Source organism: Suricata suricatta, chromosome 11 (genome assembly GCF_006229205.1).
Source record: "Suricata suricatta isolate VVHF042 chromosome 11, meerkat_22Aug2017_6uvM2_HiC, whole genome shotgun sequence".
NCBI lineage: Eukaryota > Metazoa > Chordata > Mammalia > Carnivora > Herpestidae > Suricata > Suricata suricatta.
The window spans coordinates 47,438,734-47,454,712 of NC_043710.1; the positions used below are offsets into that span (position 1 = coordinate 47,438,734).

Below are 15,979 nucleotides of genomic sequence, written 5' to 3' on the forward strand. Positions count from 1 at the left end.
TTCAGACTGCCCCTTCTTACAGTTGCCTGCACTCTTTCCCTTAAATAGTATTTATCAATTTTTACATGTCAGGAAAAAGCAGGATTCTTTGCTATGAGTCAGAATTCTGTCTTTCCTACTTACCAAATTGAGTTCCTAAGTTATTTAACTTACCTCAGCCTCTTCATCTGCAAAAAGGTGACTCCTCTCTGGATAATCATCCGAAATGGAGTCATTGTACATTGAATTTCCCATTGGCATAATGGACTGGTAGGCATAAATTGGAATTCCAGACCTGGAAACCCATTTCATAAGAATGTCAAAACTCAAAACAAATATAATGCTCTTCAAAATATTTATTAACCATATAAAACATTATGAACTATGATATAAATGTTCCTTGAGGTATTTTTCTTCAAGGTCTGAACTGGTCGATGTTTCTTAGACTCTTAGTTTAATGAAGTTTGGACAGAACATGTCATCTTTTCCTGGTAAATCTTCCTAGAACATACATAGATATTTTTCCTTACTCCAGAGATCTTTGAACTGCATTGAAAATTAGGGTCATCTGCCATAAAGAAAAAAAAAAAAGTTCAATGATGTTCAGATGAATGCTTCTCAAAGTTTTAAAAAGCTTAATGTTGGGAAATGGTAAGTTTCAAGGATATCTATTCCTCGTTTTTATGAAAATCTACCTTGCTGAGTTTCTGAGAGATTTCTAACAATACAACCAGGTTTGCAGAAGAAACTTCTAGATCCACTCACTCTGCAATGTCAAATAAGTTTATTGATACTTTTTACATTTCTACAAATGCCTTCAAAATACTGAATGAGGCAGATTCCTCCAAATTCCTAGTTTCAGGCTTCACTTAAGATTTTCACAATATCCAAAACACTTTCAAAATTCTTTTTCGATCCATCCTCCTTGTTGATTGCTTTCACTGGGCCTTTAAAAATTTCACAAGTAAATAAACCTTAAGGATGCAATGACTTATTTGATCTGTTGGCTAAAGTCAGAAAAATGCTTTGTGGAGAACTGGGGAGGAAAACTACTCTGTCAGGATGCTGCTGCTTTAAGAATTAGAAGACAGCTTAAAGCACTACCCAATCCAGCTGTTAGCAATATTTTAAATGCCATTATTTCTTGACCTCTGGAACAGAGTGAAAATGAAAACCAAAGCTTCAGAATTTGTCCTTCAAAACACATTAGCTTGCTAATTAAAGGCGGAGAGCCTTGGCAAGTTAAAGGTAAGGCAACAAATCCATTTGCACTCAACTGCAATGGATTCCTCCTACCCAACTGCATAGTCAAGATTTTAAAATTTCCTTCCTAAAACCAGCTTTCCAAAACAGTAGTTTTATCGTTGTTAAATATGTCTCAAATAATAACAGCATTTAACTTTGCATTCCAGTTAACTTTTCTGGAAAATTCTTCAATGCTTCAATATTAGCAGTTGTAGCTTCCTCCTGGTGTTATGCTAACAAGTTCTCATTCTGTTGTAAAAACGAACACCTGTTCAGTGTTCCCATCTAACGAAAACCCTATTCCCAGCTGTCCATCTACAGGGGTCCTAGTTCAGGTCCTCTTTACTTTTGCCCTGAGTAAGAACAATAGCTGTGAAACCAGTCTACACATAATTCCTCGGATCTACTCACTGCTCTACCATCAGCATCTTCCCAAGCTATGTAATTGTCCTTTGAGCTATCACTCTACCTGTAGAATCCCTCCAACGTAGCACTTACCACATTTTATGTTTATCTAGGTCTCCTCTATTTTACCCTGGGTACCAAGGGACAAAGACTATTTTTCACTAGTCTTTGGTTACCAATTAGCACATAAAAGGCACTCAATTTAGTATCCTATGGTGAATAAATATAAGCCCAAATCTCAGCTTTCAGATGGCTTAAGAATTCCTTCTTAGAAAAGATTTTTTTCCCTACTTAATCTAATATTCTTAAACAATATGTGAAAAATTTATTGCAAATATCAACTTGATGAAAAACACATGATTTTTCTTTGAAGCTAGTGCACTTGAAAACTGCACCTTGACTTTGAGTGATCCCAATACACACCAATTTTACTGTTTGTAGCTTTGTCTTCAGTGACTACCAAAATGTTACCTTTGCAGCAGCTTTTTAGGTTGTCTGTCACCCACACTGATAAGCTTTCTTATCTAATGTTCCTGTCTACACTAATTCCTTTCACACCTCTAAAATGTGCTTTATAGCATGCCATAGGCTTAAAAGCTGAATAAAGTTATTAGAAATGTTTACAGTGGGAAGAAGTAGACCCTAATCAGACAAATTATTTACCCATGATCAAACAGTACAAGACTCTTGTGACATCTTTATGTGTCTGTGTATGTGTGAGATCTTACTCTGGTTCTAAACTACATTAGAAAAAGATGTCATGTAGAATTAGCACTGTTAATCACTTAAATCTGCTCTCATTCTTAAAAAATCCATACTAGTTCACACATAGAATTAGCACTGTTTATCCTTTAAATCTGCTCTCTCAATTCTTAAAAAATCCAGCCTAGTTCAATTGAGTTACAATCTCATTTTAAAGCTCTCTTCTGTGACTCAGCTCAAATTAGAAAATTATGAGTCATTACATCCACTTAAAGTTATTTTAAACTGTATTACATTTCTAGCAGATCAAATGTATAATATGCAATGTGATATTAAATAAATGAAAAATGGAAAACATTTATCATTAATGGACAAATTTTTCTTCAATCACAAAATATAACTGATGTAGACTAAAGCTCATCATTAAAATAATAATTGTTTCATAGTCTATCAAAAGTGTGCCCTCTGCTTTTGGACTTCATATACATTATACTCTAAATGTTAAAATGTAGTGATAGTAGAGATTAAATAGAAAACGGGCATCACAAAGATTTAGACAATTATGGTAAGCTCAGAGTGACTTTTAATATGCCAATTGATGTTAAACACAAGTCAAGCAGACATGTGCAAACATATTTTAAACCAAAATTAATAGGCAAACAATAGACAAATTCTATGTTGTTTTTGTTTTTGCAATGTCTGATTAGCCAATATTATTAGTCAAATGGCTAATTATTGATGAAATATATTTTGTGAAAAGCTTGGAATAGTCAGAAGTCATTCTGGCATTTCAAACAGCTATGTACACTATCGCCAAGATTAGTTTATATACACAAACACTGAAGAAAAACCAGGGAAAACATCTAAAAACAGACTAACAATATAATCAAGTACAAAACTTGGGTGGAGGGAGGAAACATTTTAAAAAAGGGCCAGGGAAGGACATTATCAGGAAAAATTACAAAACCAGTAATAATTATACTACATTAATACAGCAATCCAAAAGGGGAAAAAAGGTGCATTACTCCAATGCACTAGCTTCAAAGTTCAAAGAAAAAAAAGGCAAATAGCTACTTGTCATCAAGAGCAGCTATATATTTCACATAATTGTTTTCCAAAAAAGCCTATTAACAACAATGATTGTTTAATGCTACAAGTTTACAGCAAGGACAAAACTAAAATAGCAGCAAATTCACAAGGCAATACTTCCATAGAATTACCATTCCATGGTTCATGCAGTGCCTACAAAGTGCTCCCAGTTGGATATACAAGTATAATTCACAATTAAAAAAAAAAGAAATATAAGATTGACACACAGGTACACTGAAGGCTGAGTAGTACAGAGTCTCTTAGCATTTCCCTTTTCAAAGGGAGAATATGTTTGTAATAAAGCCCTTGAGTCCTTTTTACAGGTCACTATAGGGAAAGTCACCCTTTATTACAATGCAACAGCAAACTATAAGCAGCACACCACCACAGTGGTTAACCCTGGAAAGGCTGGTGTAACATCCAACAGTGACTGACATCCTACAAAAGACAGACTAGTAAGACTAGACAAAAGCCTGATAGAGCACTGGTCAAAATACAGCTTTCAACTGTAATTCACAAGTAAAAGTCCTAAAGGTATTTCAGTAAAACTACTGACACCGATTGAGAAAGTAATTGCAAACTGGATTCTAGCAGTGATTTCAACCTAGCTTCCTCTTGTCACAGTTTTTTGCGGGAGGTGGGAAATGAGTAGTTCAGTATATGGTAAGGCTGACAGAGCGGTTCATTTTCTTTCCAATAAGTCGAGATGTTCTATTACTCTGGGTGGTGGACCTAGTGGTCATCCGATCAGTGAAGAGTGCTCTTTCCTCAGCTGCAGCTTTTGCCATCTGGGCTTTCTTGAGTTCTCTAAGAACACAAAAAGAGGAAACAAGACTTTTTACCTGTTGTATTTGTCCTAGGAAGGGATCATAAGAGGCCAAACACATAATTATATTATCAGGTGGGAGATCTTAGCATGTCATCATTATTCTAAAGATACACCAGAGGAAAACAAATTACAGTATTAACTTTTTGCTTTTGCTCAAACAACTTAAATTTAGGATGTTATTTTGTGCTCACAATTAAAATAACACATACACTTGAACACAAGTAATAAAAGATGTTAATAAGGACTCTGAGTCTTAAATAATTTCAAATAACTCTAATTCATATTGTGAAAATATCTATATAATAGAGACAAAAGGAAAATTCCACTTACCATTTGTATGAACTGATGGCTATCAAACTAGTGGCAAATAAACCTTTTAATATTTCAAGACAGTTTTATTAGACTAAAATTAGCAATAAAGCAAATGAATTAAAATTAATATTCCAATCATTTTAGTGAAAATATCAAAGGTAAAATACGCAACTTATCTACTAACTTATGCAGATAAAATATGCAACTTATCTACTAACTTAATTGACATTAATTTAATCCTTTCACAAAAATAAATAGAAAAGAATGAAGGGAAATGTTAATTTATGGTGAGAGTTTAGGGGGGAGAAACATGTACAGGCTCACTTAACTTTTGCCAAAGGGATTGGGGATTATTACCACTTGCTAGTCTTATCATTATTTTAAGTCCAGGGGTGCCTGGGTGGCTCAGTTGGTTAAGCCTCTGACTTTGGCTCAGGTCATGATCTCGAGGTTCATAAGTTCAAGCCCCCCACTTGGCTCTGTATTGATGGCTCAGAGCCTAGAGTTTGCTTTGGAGTCTGTCTCCCTCTCTTCTGCCTCTCCCCTACTCACGCTCTGTCTCTCTCTCAAAAAAAAAAAATAATAAAAAAAAATAAATTTAAAAACATTTCTTAAGTACATAATTTCAAAGTTGAGGAACAATACAAATTAGTAGGTCACAAACACTAATTTAAGGCAGAAATCCCCAAATTTTAACCATATAGCATACCAAACCAGCACTGCCTTCACTGACCAAAAAAAACCTAAGTCCTCTCTCATTAATATTTGAAAATAAAAATGAGAAAGTTAAAGCAAAACATTCCAAAAAACCCTTACTTACTTCTGTAAAAGTGAATTCTTGAATTTTTCAGCATTCAATTCTATTCGTAATTGTTCTGCACTTTTTCTAGAAGAAGATAGCAATACTGAATGCTTTACCAGTGCCATTGCTGAAGGTCTTTTCTCTGGGTCTGGATGAATCATAACCTTAAAAAGATAAGTAAAATTAAGGTAAAGACAGGCAATTTAATAAAACATTAAACCATATCAATAAAAAGTGCATTATGTACCAAAAAAATTGCTTACTTTTAACAACTCTGTAAACTCTTGGGAAAGCACTTGTGGAATCCGAGGTAATCTACCCTGTCTGATTTCATGCCATTGGTCTCCATTTCTAGGAAGAGGTTCAGCACCAGCAGCACATACCACTGTGAGGGCAAGGGCAAAAATATCCGCTTTTGGTAGATGGGTATAGTTCTGTAAAGTAAAAAAAAAATTTAAGGGAATATAAAAATGTCCAAAACAAAGTAAAATTACAGTGATGACTTAAGTGAGAAATACAACTAAACTGAAATATCCAATGCCATATTTAACTTTTATTCAGAGAAAAAGCTAAATCTGAGGAGAGTTTTTAAATTACAAAGTAATAAACACTCCAAGAAGGGAGTGGTAAATACATTTCTAAAAGTAAATGCCTTCTCTTTTGCAGCAGTCTGATTCAACTCTTAGAAGAAACTTTCATCCTTCTGGGGGCATTCATATGAAAACACAAAACATATATACATCAACAAGTTAGAAATATACATACACATATAAAAACAACAATGGGGTCCTACAACTTATTTGTTCTACATATTCTACTTTCATTATCACAAAATATTTTGTCACACTTTTTTTTTGGTCACACTATTTTTGAAACAGTACTAACTAGTTAAACAGTATTAACTATTATGTCATTATTTATTTTGTTCTCTTATTGCTAAACACTTATTTATATTGTTCTCAAATGGGAATTCTAGATCAAAGGGTATAGGATTTTAAAACGTTGATAGATAACAAATACTTTAATCTCCAAAAAGGCTATGCCATTTTACAGTTCCACTAGTAGTGTATGAGAACTTCTCTTTTACCACAACTCCACCATTGTTGAATATTATAAATCTTTGCCTTTACTGAATTTTGCTAGACTAAATACCCCAGCTGATGGTTCAGGCTTTTTTAAAACCATTTTACTAATTATTAGCCTAAAAATTTAATGTCTGCATTGCTATAAAGCAAATAGGATTATTATAGAAAAAAAAACTACCTCCTGCAAAACTTCATTTGCAAGAAAACGGCTATCACCCTCTTCAACTTGTGGACTAGAGATCCTTGTTACATGCCCAAGATCACCTAGAAGTATTGAAAAAAATAGAGTCAAGAGTTAAATAGTCTTACTTTATTTTATGGTAATAATCTGGTTATCTTTCTTTCTTACCTATTTTAAACATAACTTTGTTGGATGCCCAGTCATCTTCATCTCCTTCTTCAGAGGCAGCATTTGGGATTGAGGTTCGAGATATGAAAATATTACCTGTCAAACAATTATTTATGTAAGCTACACTAACAATACTGTAACCAAAGTTCACAAACAAAGCCATGCATCAGAATCATCCCCAAAGCTTTGAAATATATAGATACTTCTGTATTCTGCCCCAAAAGCCAATGAGAGTAAGAATCTGTGGGGACAGGAACTGGGGTTGTATTTTCTAGAACATACTTTCTCGCCTAATACTGACCTTTAAACACTTGGAAACCACTACATTAGTCCACTGTCATCTACACATTGATCTTTGATTTTCACTACTTAGAAACAATACAAAAAGTAATCATGTAGTAATTTGTGATGCTACCAAATTATAAATTTTAACCTAATGCTACAGGCTGGCATGAAAGGTACAAATAATGAAACTGAGTTTGACTAACCATACAGCATCTACATCGTTTCTGCTGTACACATGCTTTTTCTTCTTCAAATTCTAGTAAGTTCATGATTAACATAAGTTTCAGTGACAGTTTTCACTTTAATAGTTCTACCAATGTAATACTGAGTTTATAAACGTTACATTCACTTAAGTCATCTTTCCAATTTCATTTTATTTATAGAACTTATTTTATGATGGCATTTGTAAATTTGAACTTTTAGAATTCACATGCCTTAATACTTTCAACTTTCGGTACTTATAAGGGTCCACTGTGTTTGTCTGACATTTAATATAAGGTATAAGTGAGGATAGGCAAACCTTACTAATTCAAATTCACTGCCTTCAGTCCAAATATTGTATTTTCCCTTTTGAAAATAAAAATTTAAGAGAGTTGTTTACATAAGTAAGAAATTCTTCAAGTAACTTACAGACTTAAAGTAGGTTGTACAAAATGATTTAATTTCTCATGAATCACATTTCCACAGACAAAACAAAACAAAACATTCCATTAAACTCAACTTACAAACACCTAGCCATGGAGTACCTGGGTAGCTCAGTTAGTTAAACATCAGACTTCAGATCAGGTCATGGGCTCATGAGTTCTGTGCTGACAGCGTGGAGCCTGCCTCAGATTCTGTGTTTCCCTCTCTCCGCTCCTCCCCCACTTGTGTGCTGTCTCTCAAAAATAAATAAACATTGGGGGTGTTGGGGTGGCTCAGCTAGTTATGCATCCAACTTTGGCTCAGGTCATGATCTTGCAGTGAGTTCAAGCCCTGCATTGAGCTCTGTGCTGACAGCTCAGAGCCTGGAGCCTGCTTCTGATTCTGTGTCTCCCTTTCCCTCTGCCCTCCGCTGTCTGCGCATGTTCTCTTAAAAATAAACCTTAAAAAAAAAAAGTAGAAGGGTAAAACCTTAAAAAAAAAAAAAAAAAAAAAAGATAGCACCAGAAGCAATGGATAATAGTCCTGAAATGGATACTAGTATGGACAAATCAACCATTAAGAACTTGGGACAGCTGGGAAAAATTTAAGCATGATCTGGCTATTAGAGGAGATGAAAATTTACTGAAACAAAAAGGCAGAGTTGACATATGACAAGTTTTAAAACAGTGTGTACATTATGAGGTTATTTTAATAAAATGAGAGGGATTTGCACTAAAATGTCATTGTCACATTCACTTGCATCTTTTTAATGTAAGATAATCATGCTGCATGTGCCATTTATTTTCTGAATAAAACAGTAACACTTTCATGATATACAGACTAGAAATACCACGATGTTTGTATAGCTCTTAAGTTTCCAAAAACATTTTCACATATCTCATTTTATTTTAACAACCCCATTCCCAGTACTAGCATTATTTTATGATTACGGTTCTATAGCCTAGCAGAAGAGAAGGGCTTTAAACAATAGGTTCTTAGTCTTCCCATAAGAGTTCTAGTGCACGACTATGTGGTTCCCATAAGATGTGGCAAATTTTTCCAATCTTTAATAGAAATTTACTGTCTCAAATATTTTGGGATGACCAGGGAAAAGGTGACTGAAAATCATAAAGGTCTAACGTGGCTCAAAGGTCTTTTAAAACTAACAATGAAAAAACACAGTAAGGTGTGTGTGTGTGTATGCATATATATATATATATTTTTTTTTTTAAGTTTATTTATTTATTTTGAGAGAGAAAAAGAGTGGGAGCTGGAAGGGGCAGGGAGCGGGGAGAGAATTCCAAGCAGGCTCCACAATAACAACACAGAGTCTGATTGTGGGGCTCAAACTAACAAACCATGAGATCATGACTTGTACTGGAATCAAGAGTCAGATACTTAACCAACTGAGCCACTCAGGCGCCCCATGGATGTGTATGTTTTCAAACTGTTTTAATGAAATCATTTATTCTCTATAACACTAAAAAACACAGGTCAGAGAATTTGTAATACTTACTAGGCTTTATATCCATGTGAACCAAAGACATTGAATGAATGTACCTCAAGCCCCGACCAACTTGCAAAAGGAGATCCTTCAACTCTGCTTCTGTAAAGTAACTCATGCTTCTATAGTTTTCACTTATGGCATCAGCTAAACTTCCACCTAACAAACATGGGAAAAATTAGCAATTTCTTCTTTCGAAATATTTTCTCCCTTTTATCTTTACTGGTCATAAATTCAACAAAGAAAGTGACATTTTATGGGACCTATTCCCTCCTTACTGCTTGTGAAATCAAAATCTTATTTCTTCTTTCAACAGGTAATATACTCACTTGGGTACAAAATATAATGTAAAGTCTCTGTTTCATCGATACCCCAGCATTTTTCCCAGAATAAACCAATGTTACTGGTTTCTTATAAATTCTTTGTAATTCCTTTTTACACAATGGGAACATTTTTAGGATCTTACAGATCATCCTTTACTAATACCCAAAGAGTACCTTGTTCTTTGTTAAGTCTCTATGAAATTCCATTGTATAACTGAATGGTTATGAATTTACCAATCTCCCAAGTGAGGAACATTTTAAAATAATTTCCAAGCCTTTGCTACTATACACTACAGTCTAAGGAATAACTTTGTACATTGGTCATATCACACATATTTAATATAGCCCATAGAAAAAAAAACTACTGGTTTTTAGAGTTTATACAATCAAAAACAATACTAATATGTGGCTCAAGTGTGTGTGTCTATGTGTAATACTATCTTATATACATGATCAATTTCTATAGCTGAGAGGGACATTTCTATAGCTAAAAGGGTTTGGGAAGACAAATCTGGGGCAATTTTACTCACACACACAACCCCCCATAGAGAAGTCGATACTAATGTATACTCCCATCATTAATATATGAGAATACTTGCTTTCCCACACCCTTGATAATAGTCTATAAATTTTATAGGTTAAAAACCAAAGTCTTAGTAAAGTTTTAACTTGCTTTTATGGAATCAAACCAACCAGCTAATTTGTTTATACTTTTAAAAAACTTTCTAAGTTTATACAAGTTTTATTAAAAACATTGTAAGTTTATAACTTAAAGAAAAAGAGGAATTATATAAAGCAAAACAAAACAAAAAGCAAAACAAACCACTTCTGTTTAAAGCTTAGGAATAAAATCAGGAAGGTATGTATACTGATATATATATGACCTATTAGTCAGGAAAGGCTAAGTAGCAAAATGTCCAAAGTGTTTTATAAATAAAAATAAATCACACACCTCAATATTTTAGGCTTAAGTATGTTCTCCGTACTTAACTTCACAAATTTTGAACTGCAGGAAAAGGAGGGCTATAGAAGGGAGGTCAATAAGCTTGTCAGACAAGTGGGCTTGAAGTCCTCGACCAAGTTTAAGTAAGATAGAATACGGCTGCTTTTAGTGGGTCTACCAACTATAGCTAGGCCAGTTCCTTCTATCTCATTGCTGAAAGGAAGAGACAGGTGAGAAGAGCAAGACACTCAATGAATATTTCAGGTTCTCTTCCCCTACCCATCAACATTTTTCCGCACTTGTTTACCAGCAGTAAAAATTTCAGTCTATCACCAAACCAAGACAAAAGACTTAAAATGCAAACCAAGCAGTTTGAGATAAGTAATGATAGATATCAGTTAATCACTATGTACAAATGAAATGATAACAGAATCATTTCCCTGTGAAACTATAGAAAAGGATCTGAAGATCAGGTCTATTATTAGAACATTCAAAGCTTTAAGTGGAGAGAAGAATGGTGGCAAAAAAAACACAAAAGAAGAGCTAACAAATCTATCTAGTTCACCTTATTTCCTTTCATCTACATAGAATGAACAATTATACTGAGGCAACCTTGTTTCACCCAGGTCTATTTATTTTTTAAAGATCAGTATATTCTTTGTTTTAAACTGTTCCAAAATAATAAACTTCCAAAGGATTATTTTATAATTTAACTTTATTACTGGACAAAGTTTTATTTTGTTAGGACAAAGTCTTAATAACGAGAGGGTAGCAAGACAACTCATTCCTCCCTATCCCCCCAGAACCAAGTTTTCTCAAAATCATTTGAATTACACCACCATATACTTATATGGTAGACTGTGACAAATTTGTGATCCTGGACTGCTACGGAAATACTTGTTAAGAGGACTAGCCACATTAACAAGGTGAGACAGAGAAAGAAACTAGAAGATGGCATCCAGCAAACATGGAGTGGAGAAGACATGGTCAGACTGCCTTCTATTAAGTGTGGTGACTGAAAAAGGAAGGTTAAAAGCCAGAATAGTCCACAATGCCATGAGAGACAGCTACATACATATTTTGATAATTATGAATAGAAACATTTCAAGAGATGTGTGAAACAAATTAGCAGCAATGCTGTACACTGAGCACTTAGTTCTTTCAAGTGTAGAGAACTAATAAAATGAGAACTCAGTAAGAAGTTAGGTGTGAGAAATGGCTCTTTTACTTCTGTTTTGTTTTAATGTTTTTTGTTTTAATGTTTAATGTTCTGAAAATCCACTACCTACACCACTTATTTACTGACAAGCTATGAGATGGCTGGTCTTATCCAAGGAAAAAAATAATGGAAACCAACAAAAATAAATAACAAATACAAACATAAATCATTGCTATCACCTCTCAACTGTTCACTAAATTCTAAATTCTCCAATATTCAGAAATACACAGAAATGGAAATCCAGTGTATATAAAGATTTACCTATTTAATAACGGGTATTTACAAGAATCAGAATTGAGACCAGGGTTTTGATAAAGGTTTAATGAAAAAAAGGGGGGGGTGGGGAACCAAGTTGGTCCTTGAAAAGACCTGCTGAATTTGAAAGCTCTCCAGAGGTCCAAACTTGAACCTCTATAGATGCTTGTTTTATTGGTTGGGAGAGGAACAGCTAGAGAACTAAAAGAGTGTAACATAAAAAAGTCTGAGTGGACTATAGTGGTAAACTAGGCTGGATAAATGGGAATGCGGGCAAGATTATGGAGAATACTTTGAACAAACGGCTGAAGTCAGAACAATGAGTAACCAGAATTAGTTTTAACAGCACATAAAATGAAATGGAATAGATACATTGAACCTGCATTATTAACTACCATATTCCATCCACATACACTATGCTACATGCTAGGGATTCTAAAATACATATGGCAAGTCCATTGTCCTCTCAAGATTATTGTGAACTAACAGGCACACAAACAATATGCACAATTCTACTACTGACGTAAAAGGGACAAGGTTTTCAATCTTGACATCAAGGTAGGCAATGAACTTGAAATTCATGCTCGGCTTCTTGATCTTTGAATTTTAAGAAAAAAGAGAGACACAGAGCAGTATTTCAGATAAAAATAAGTATTTCCTCCGCATTCATTTTTCTGAGCTCACAATTTTCAAAGAGAACAATGTATTACTCACCATTACAATACTCATTCTGTATAAGCATATGATCATCTTCGGCCCATGCAGAGAAGTATCGAACTACATGAGAATGTTGTCCAAGCACTGCATGGGCATATACTTCCCTCAAAGCGTTCTGCCTAGGAGAAATTTGAGATTGATAGAATGCTACATCATTTTTATTCAAGCCTAAACTGAATTAATTTATCTGAAACTTCATAAAAGAAACTTGACTTGTTATCTATCATTACGCTAAAGAATAACCTGCTTAAGAGGGAAGGAGTTAAGATTCTGTACCAGATTTCTCTAAAGGCTTCCATTAAAGAAGAATGTTAGTTATAAAGAAGGAATCTTGCTGGCCCTAGGACTCAGGAAAAATAAAACTCCATTTTACTGTGAATTCATAGATGCTACCAGAAAAAAGAAATTTAAGTTAGGCTTCAAAATCAGACTACTCATATTATTTTACCAACTTCAGTTAGAATTAGTGGCACAAAATGAAAAGGATCTGATTAATTATGGCTTCTCAAAAGTGAGAGAATTTCAGTGCATGATTATGTAAAATCTTAATGTTTGCAACACCATAGGGAATAAAAGAGTAAAAGACAAAAATTTTAATACATACTCATCAACGGAGCCAGCCAATGGCTTTTTTGATCGCTTAATGGCATAAATGCATCCATCCAGCCTCTTCACACACTTAAACACAGAACCAAATTCTCCAGAGCCAATTTTCTCTAGCTCATGAAATTCTGTTGTATACCGTGACTTCATATTGCTTTCAGTAATTGTGATTCTCTGTAATAAGAAGTATATCCATCCATATATACAAAGACATGATTTTTTGCTATAATAGCCCTATGTGTGAAATTTAAAAATCATTACATTTTATGTTTGAATGCATACTTAACATGTATTTATGGTAACTTGTTAAGAGGTAGAAAATGAAATTTCAGAAACAATAAAAAAATAAAAAGCTATTTACTTTAGCAGGTCTTGTTTCCTCTTCAAACTCATAATCACTGGCTTCCATGTCTTCACCACAAGAACTGGAAAACATGTATGTTTCCATCAACAGATCTGACAGATACCAACTAGAGACCCAAAATTTTATCTGATAGACATACAGTGAAAATGCATTTTAATTAATAAAAACATACAAGAAAGCACTTAATTTTGTAATCACAAGATATACCTCAGCTGATTAAAATGCCGTCCCTACTGAAAAATTCAGATTATTTACAAACTAACACCACCGCACCATCAAAATTAAAGTCTTTCTAAATAACTCTCTGCCTGCCTCATTTTTACACCAGATTTCCTACAAGCTATCTAGCCTTTTTATTCCTTCTTTTCTTACACCACTACTTCTCCACAGCTGAATACTTTCCAGCTGCCTCTCCTAATAAGCAATTTCTAGTAACAGAAAAGTTTCAGAGCATAAATTTCCATGTTACTCAGATGAAATTAAATTTTGGTAAGTACCACAAACCAACCAACGTTGGATGGTTGGGAAACCAAACTAAATAACTTACTCATTCCAATGTGTTCGCTTTCTTCTACGACACTGTCCTGAGGAGTGAAGTAACACAGAATCTGGGGTAAAAGGATTAATATTCACTTGAGGAGTCTGTCGCATGTCAAATTCCCTTTTTCCTGATTTTTCTGTATCCATGAACAGAGAACCACCTCGGAGTTTAACAGAGCTGGAATCAATTCCTCGAGCTTTGGAGAGCAAACTCTAGGACAGGAAAAGTAAAATTTTAGTATCTAAATCCTACAGCCAGCCTTCTCAACCCAACCTTCAACAAGCCTTTCACATAGCTGATAGTGTAGGTCAAAGCAACATACAACCCACGGCATCTCAAGCAAAATAAACAGTGGTTAACAGGAGTCTGAAAGGTGGATACCAATCACCTTTTCTGAAAAAGACAGCCACAAAAATAGGTCTCTAACACTAAACTGAGTAGAAATGCAGACTACAGTTAGGTTTATTTTAGAGTCTGAAAGTTAAACCCTTTCAATCCATCTAAAAATACAAAGGAGTCAGGGAGCCCCATAAAAGCTCCCTTCCCCCCATCCAAATAAGGCTTTCAAAACCACCTCCGCTGGACTCCTCCCCGGCCTCCAGAGGGATTTGCCTGGGGCATGTCCCTAATACACAAGAACACTCCACACACACACACACACACACACACACACACACACACTTCCTGAGGTCTAGAACTAACGGTACTGAACCGCACTCACTTAAAAGGTACATTTTCCATATTACTCTTATAAACGCTATGCTTGTCTTAATAATCTCCTGAAGGGTCCGTTTTAAAACCTACAGTTACTTCTAAAGTTCCACAAACGGCAAACTGCATACTCACTTGCCACTCAACAACAGGTGCTGAACACCTCCATTGTGATACGGTATCAGCAGTACGAAAGCACAAGGGTCCAAGCAACACCACCACTGCTGGCTTTTAACAGTTGGATGTCCCTAATCATTACACTCGGGCTGACCACACACAGACATTGCAAACTCAAGGGTGTAAACAAACGCTTACCCGATAAATATCATGCACCGATAGACGCTTCAAAGTTACCCTGGGTTAGGGAGTCTTTACGACTGGAAATGCTTGGAAGGCCAGCCTTTCCTCCCAAGTCGATGGGCAGACTCCCTGCATACCTCCAACTTAACCCCTTAAGGCCACGACACTAAACGATAAGCGCATGAAAAAAAATTTTAACCGAACTCCTGGTGTGCCGCCCAAATTACAGGGCCCATCACAGCGTTTAAAAGGCACCATATGGCTGCAGCGCTCGGGAGTGTCAGGTGGCCGCGCCAGCACCACTCCACATCTTTCCAAACCGCGTTATCAGTGCCACACTCCACGCTGACACGCTCGGCACGGCCCGACTCGACCGGCGTGAAATCGTCAGCCACCTGGACGGCGCCGATCAGCCCCTTTGAAAGATGAAGAAGTTCCAGAGGAGGCCCATTGTTCAGTTACATAATCTTAACGGACAACTTCTGGGCAGGGCCAAAAAGAGGGGCTGCCAACTTTTTGTCGCGGCCCAGGGGAAGGAGTGGGGGTGCGGCCGGGCGGTTATGTAACCGAACCCGGGGAGCGCCGCGCTCGGCTCCTGGCGCCGCGGCCTTTTTAAAAGGCTCAGGCGGGCGCGGGCTCCGGGCGCCCGGGCCCCGCGTCCTCTCACCTTGGGCGTGTGCGGCGTGTCGAAGAGCCGCAGCTTGCGGAAAGTCTTGTGCGGCGGGGTCCCGGGGTGTTCCGGCAGCGGCGAGCAGGGGCCCTCGCCAGCCCGGCGCGCCCCGCAGCCGCGCGG

The 15,979-nt window shown here is 36.0% G+C and overlaps 1 protein-coding gene across 3 annotated transcripts; it reads right to left on the reverse strand.

Annotated features, from left to right (window-relative positions):
- Nucleotides 1-317: 317 nt before the first annotated feature.
- On the reverse strand, nt 318-15,973 carry WEE1 (WEE1 G2 checkpoint kinase). 3 transcript variants are annotated; one of them, XM_029914708.1, is made up of 12 exons: nt 15,854-15,966; nt 14,182-14,387; nt 13,632-13,695; nt 13,272-13,444; nt 12,665-12,786; nt 9,223-9,369; nt 6,798-6,893; nt 6,627-6,712; nt 5,627-5,797; nt 5,382-5,527; nt 4,139-4,227; nt 318-547 (listed from the first exon to the last, which is right to left on the reverse strand). In XM_029914708.1, exons 2-12 carry the CDS (start codon nt 14,319-14,321, stop codon nt 429-431), a joined length of 1,353 nt encoding a protein of 450 aa, XP_029770568.1. In that variant the 5' UTR covers nt 14,322-14,387; nt 15,854-15,966; the 3' UTR covers nt 318-428. The 3 variants fall into 3 exon arrangements, with proteins under 3 accessions (XP_029770568.1, XP_029770567.1, XP_029770569.1); XM_029914707.1 differs by having other exon boundaries at nt 460-547; nt 4,025-4,227; nt 15,854-15,932; XM_029914709.1 differs by lacking the exon at nt 318-547 and having other exon boundaries at nt 749-4,227; nt 15,854-15,973.
- Nucleotides 15,974-15,979: the final 6 nt, after the last annotated feature.

Coding starts and splice junctions, on each gene's coding strand:
- WEE1 (XM_029914708.1), bottom strand. CDS start 14,321: ATGGATACAGAAAAATCAGGAAAAAGGGAATTTGACATGCGACAGACT. Junction 5,798..6,626: donor CAAATGAAGTTTTGCAGGAG/GTAGTTTTTTTT, acceptor TTTACTTTACAG/AACTATACCCATCTACCAAA. Junction 4,228..5,381: donor AAGAATTCACTTTTACAGAA/GTAAGTAAGGGT, acceptor TTGTGTTCTTAG/AGAACTCAAGAAAGCCCAGA.